Genomic DNA, 6,078 nt, shown 5'->3' with positions numbered 1-6,078 from the left:
CACTGACTTTAAATTGTGTAATAATGATAATATTAGCAGAAAACCAAGGATGTTTTATGTCATGCATTAATCAAGAATTATATTCATTTCAAAATAACTCATTATCACTAAAAACACTTTTTTGCCCCAAATTACCTGTCGCCTCTACTCATAGAATGAATAAAGATTTAGATCTAACTGCAGGAGCACTGTTCTATCAATCATTATGAAGTCTGGCTTAGCTTAGCGCCGCCCAAGACGATTGTGATCTGTTTAAAGAAATGCAAACAAGCCAGAGCATTTTCCCCTGTCCCAGAATGATAAGTTGGCGTAGTCAGCTCATACTCCAGCATTGACATAGTGCTGTGGAATCGTTATGTAGACTGACAAATGAATACATAAAGGTTTTTAAAATAACACAACAGACTTAAACTGTTTGTATTAGTGGGCATAAAAGAAGCCAATACAACTACACCAATACCACACCAATACAATTACCTGATAGTGAGCATGTACAGTACTTTAGTCAAAAACCAATGGGGGTGAGATCATGCTGAGACAACTCAGCACCTTCAGGAGAGTAGAGACTACAGCCCTAACTAGAAGCATGCTTCATCTGTGTATTGAAAGTAGAGGAGACTTGTTTTATTGGTAGTGGTGGACTGATCTTTACACAGCTGCTCGAATATGTCTTTATACATTTTAAGCAATACTGAAAAAAAAGATTCACCATATGCCTGACTAAGCCGTTGGACACCTCATCCATTTAGCCACTGAGCAATGGCATTGATTCAAAATGGACAGTCAGTTGCAAGTGGATAGTTAAACGTGATTGTTTGCCTCAATTAAGTTATCAGCACTGCCTTTTTAGTTATCAGTAGTATCAATGGTCAAGGTCCAACACCAGCAGGAGAGAAATATTTTAGATTTTAAAGAGTCAATCTCTTATTTGAAATCTATTGAAAGCCATTTTCTAAAGAGCACCTACCAGTCATTACCTTGATATATTACTCTATATGCATCTAAGTGGCATGTTTTGCTCGCTTCTGCACAGCAAGCAAACACTTGGAAAAAACATTCTAATACATACAAATTATGAAAACCACATGGCAACCCGGAGTGAGGCAGAAAGCTATAAAAGCTGTTTCTCATAGAAGTCTGCCCCAGTAATTTATGTACATTATGGGAGTTCCATGCTTCCAAAATTGCTCACTGGCAGCCAGCCAGTGTCCTGGTTTAAACCCTGCCCCATGTGGAACTAAGAGGGGGTGAAACTCTGCTGTGGCTGTTTGTAAGAGGAAAAATTCGACAGGATCTTGTTTGTACTGACTCAACGCTTGACCAGTTGTGGACTAATCCACCACATCTGGTAGACCTTATTCTCAGAATGCTTAGACGAGTGGTTTGGGTAGCACTTTATTTTAGGTGGTACTAATAAGAAATGAGGTGTCATAAGCACCCCACAGGCTCAAGTTAGTACATGATAATCATCTAATCAGAGTTTGCTATAGTACAGACTGTAAAGAAAATAACAGGGGATAAATCTCCACAACAGGACTGATTATTGGCAGAAAACAAAGGCTGCCATCATCAATATTTTTATAATAACTGGATCAAATGACGATATGTGATGTGAAAGGTGTCACTATTAGTGATGAACCCACAAAAACAGTTGCCCTAGTTCTGTCTTTTGGTTTTCTGGCCCACAACTTTACTGTTTTGGTTCAGTCTCAGCACTCTCAGCCTTGTTTTTTCCTTGTTTCTTATGTTAGGTTGTGTTCAGATCGACATAGCCCCGTATAAAAAATGTATTTCCCCATTTTCCTCAATACATAATCATCCAGCTGGATCAAATACATGTAAACCCATTCCTGGTACATTACTTGTCTTGTGAACACCCTGAAGACAACCTGTTTCAACTTCTCCCTTCAAGTACAGTAGGCAATACAGAACACTGTACTCCAAAATAACCAGACACAAACACATGTTCTTCAGTAGGCCATCACTCTGATGAAAACGTAACACCAGTGACAGTGTCTGGAAGAATCCCTGTTCAATAACCCTGTAACTCCAACATCAACTGTACTTTATATTATATATTTAGAGCTCTCCACTACATACTTTTGTACAAATATAAAATATAAAAATCCAAATATCAATCTAAGCATCCTGTGTGTACTGTGTACACTGTCATATCAACCTAACTCGTGTTTATAGAGCAACCTGTAACATTAATTATTTTATATTAACATTAATCTTCTAATTATTTGGGGTGGCAGTAGCTCAGTCTGTAGAAAGTTGGGTTGGGAACCAGAGGGTCGCTGAGTGTGGACTGGTAGCTGGATAGATGCCAGTTCACCTCCTGGGCACTGCCAAGGTCCTCTTGAGCAAGGCACCGAACCCCCCCCCCTGACCGCTCAGGGTGCCTGTTCAGCAGTCGCAGCCCACTCACTCTGACATCTCTCCATTAGTGCATGTAAAGCATGACCTGAGCATGTGTGTATTTCAGGCTTGTGTGTAGTGTGTAATAACAATAACAACAGAGTGTAAATTGTAATTTCCCCATTGGGGATCAATAAAGAGTATAAATTAAATTAATTTAAAGTAAATCCGTGCACATCATTAATTCTCACTTCACATCATCAATACTCCAGCCTCATCTGGACTCATTAAAGTTATCAACACACGACATTTGTTCGACAGAATAAACCTTCATAGTACATATGAAGATGAATACAATCAAAATCAATAGCCTACTTAAACAGGGGTAAAGAAAACAAACAAAAAAACTTAAACAGGGAAAAAAGGAACAAACCTTAGGAAGATCAATTAAGAATGATTTAGTCTAATAAATCATTTTGATGTTTGAATGTGTTCAGTGTGGATGCATGCGACAGTAAAGTCAATATATCATTGATTGTTTTATCTCATTTTAGGGTGACCTCTTACCAGCAGTCCAGGGACAGTGGATGTAAAATAGCCTCCAGGCTCATTCTGGCACATTTTTACTTTTATGTATTATTAGTGTGCATTGTCCCTGATAAATAAACCTGAAATAAATAAAAAATAAAATAATTCTTAAAGTCCTGGATCAAACCTGTCAAATTGACGAATGTTTAAAGCAAGCTTCCGGTTAGATTTTCAAAATAAAAGGATAATGCCAATTATTCTATAATCATGATTTTTGAGCAACATAATGCACCACAGCGAGTGATTCCTAATATAAAGTATTTGAAATGCGTTTCTATGATTATCATTTTTGGATCACATTCAAAAAGGAAATGTCTGTCAAGTAAATACACCATGCTTTTATTTTGGAATGAACTATTTTGGGGTACATTTCCAGCCGACTGTATGTAACTTGACGCACCGCCCTGGTCCTCAGCATCCATCATCTAGGGGGGTTTAACAGGCCAGAGAGCTGACCAGCTGCATCTTACACAGGTGAGTAGCCTAAATAATTATTTTGAGAGTATTTAATGTGAATTTAGTCATTTCTGTGTTTCAGACGTATAGTGTCAGTAAGGGAATTATGAACCATAATTCGACGATTCATGATATTTGGACGTGTCGGCTGTGATAACGGTGGTAATGTGTCATGGACACCTGCGTTTTTCGTATCGTAATATTCTTACGTGATGAAATGTAGGCCTATGTTCGTCACATTAACCGAGTTGTCACCGTTTTGATGTACTACAGCGTCCTAAAGTTATACTTCAGCAGCTTGTAAATGAATGAAAAATCACATTCTATTAGGCTATTGGGCCTATATTAGGTTCCCCATGATGGTGTATAAAGAAAACCCAAGTAGCTTATAATAGTATTTGTTGTTATATGTCCCGAATATAGGGTCTTATTTGTAAAAGCGGACACAGTGAATGTGTGAGAGGAGGGGACAGCTGCTGACTCCAGCAGCAGCAGCAGCAGCAGCAGCAGCATCATGGCGTCCTTGATCAGTGAAGGGCAGAGCTGCAGCAGGAGATGCTGCGACATATCAGCGATGCTCTGCTCCGCATGCTAGCTTGGGCTCACGAGAAGCTCGATTTTATAACGCTGAACTGTTTTTATAATGATATTAATGGCTTGCAATTTAGCAGCGTAATATTTAGGCTAGTCGATCACTGCGTTGTGTATGAGTTATTATTATAAAAGCTTGTCCATCCTTGTCCATTAAGCGCCATTCCCTTCCGTATTTAGCTTAAGCAGCTTCTTAAACCTAGGCTACTGTAGCCTACATATGAGTAATGCTGTATAATGAGAGCGATACTGATCCTCGATATCAATTGCCAGTCTATAAATATATTTTAATGGTACTGTGTTGTTTCATATGTTCAATAGTTGTATTTATTTTATCTGACCAGATTCTCATGGTGTTTAATGTCTCTGGGGATTTTAATTTTTTTAATTGATGTCAATTCATTTTCTGAGAACAAAAAAGAAAAGGGTCACCTCTACAGGAAAGGGTCTTATAAAGCTGCTGTAATTGGACCTGATATTACAGCAGCTTTATTTATCAGGTCTGCTGCACTGGAGCAGTTGTCTATAGCTGAAATAGTTAGCTGATCAATCGATTTGTCAATTTTAATGAAAATAAATAAATCATCAAATCATTTCAGTTATTTTTCAAGAAGGATTCCAAAAATTCATGACATTTTAAGACATGACCTTCGACTCACTGTTTTCTGGCATTTTATAAAACGAGTAATCTATTAATCAAGGAAATTAATCAGCAGATTAATCGATTATGAAAATAATCTTTAGTTGCAGCTCTACAGTTGCTCACTTTGTGGTGTTTGTAATCCTGCCTTGATTACAACACAATGTATATACTAGTAGTATAGTAGCGTAGTATAGCGTAGTATAATAGTATAGTAGGCCTATATTATAGTATGTTGTTCTGCTCACCCTCACTGCTCTGTTGCGTCAGACTGTACTGCACAGTATAGTATAGTAGAGTATAGTATAGTATAGTATCTGTTGTGCTTTTCTGCAGACACTAAAGTACAGTACTGTATATTGTTCTAATTTGTATTAAATAATAAGGAAAAGACAGGTTTCGTATGTGTTCTTGGACCTGACCTTTTCCCTGTGTAAAACAATTGATTAATATACAGTATTTTAAAAATATTTGAAACTAATGATTTTATGTATCTTCCCGTCCTAGGTGCATTGTTTCTTTGTTCTAGCTGTGGTGGAGTGTGGTTCTCATCATGGGGGAACTGTTCAGGAGTGAGGAGATGACCCTGGCCCAGCTCTTTCTCCAGTCAGAGGCAGCCTACTGCTGTGTCAGCGAGCTGGGAGAACTGGGCATGGTCCAGTTTAGAGATGTGAGTATGAATGTGCCCATGCTATGCCATTTCTTAGTGGTAGAGCTCCTCTGAAGGCAGAAATAATCTCATTAATTACAGTAAACTAGAAACCATCTTGTGGTGAGAAGCCTTCATTGAGCCTGGGGTAGCTCACCTGGTAGAGGGCGCACCCATATGTAGAGTTTACTCCTCGAAGCAGAGTGGGGGGTCCTCTTTCCTATTTTTTACCCCTCTACTACTGGCGGCCTTTCTTGGACCACACCCATCTTTAAACTCGGCCTTCATTTTGATCTTAAGTACACACCTGTAAAGTTTCTTGAATGCATCTTGCACAGTTGTGACGCTATCTCTGTGACAAAACTTGGCCGCAAACAGACAGACAGACAGACAGACAGACAGACAGGCAGACAGACAGACAGACAGGCAGACAGGCAGACAAACAGGCAGACAGACAGACAGACAGACAGACAGACAGACAGACAGACAGACAAACAGGCAGACAGACAGACAGACAGACAGACAGACAGACAGACAGACAGACAGGCAGACAAACAGGCAGACAGACAGACAGACAGACAGACAGACAGACAGACAGACAGGCAGACAGACAGACAGACAGGCAGACAGACAGACAAACAGGCAGACAGACAGACAGACAGACAGACAGACAGACAGACAGGCAGACAGACAGACAGGCAGACAGACAGGCAGACAGACATATAAACACTTGGCAAAGTACTGAAACCCGCCTCTGTGGTAGTTCCCCCTACAGTTGGAGTCTCCAGGACAA

At 39.4% G+C, this 6,078-nt stretch overlaps 1 protein-coding gene across 4 annotated transcripts in view; it reads left to right on the top strand.

Moving 5' to 3' along the window:
• Positions 1-3,323: 3,323 nt before the first annotated feature.
• Positions 3,324-6,078, top strand: part of LOC116067484 (V-type proton ATPase 116 kDa subunit a1-like) — a 44,560-nt gene continuing 41,805 nt past the window's right edge. For all 4 annotated transcript variants that reach the window (XM_031323934.2, XM_031323933.2, XM_031323932.2 and 1 more), the window contains exons 1-2: positions 3,324-3,423; positions 5,144-5,306. In XM_031323934.2, the coding sequence (XP_031179794.1) occupies positions 5,190-5,306 (117 nt within the window). In that variant the 5' untranslated portion in view covers positions 3,324-3,423; positions 5,144-5,189. The remainder of the gene's footprint in view (positions 3,424-5,143; positions 5,307-6,078) is intronic.

Source organism: Sander lucioperca, chromosome 22 (genome assembly GCF_008315115.2).
Source record: "Sander lucioperca isolate FBNREF2018 chromosome 22, SLUC_FBN_1.2, whole genome shotgun sequence".
Lineage (NCBI taxonomy): Eukaryota > Metazoa > Chordata > Actinopteri > Perciformes > Percidae > Sander > Sander lucioperca.
The sequence above is the reverse complement of the archived record's forward strand: the minus strand, read 5'-3'. Positions and strand labels throughout refer to the sequence as shown.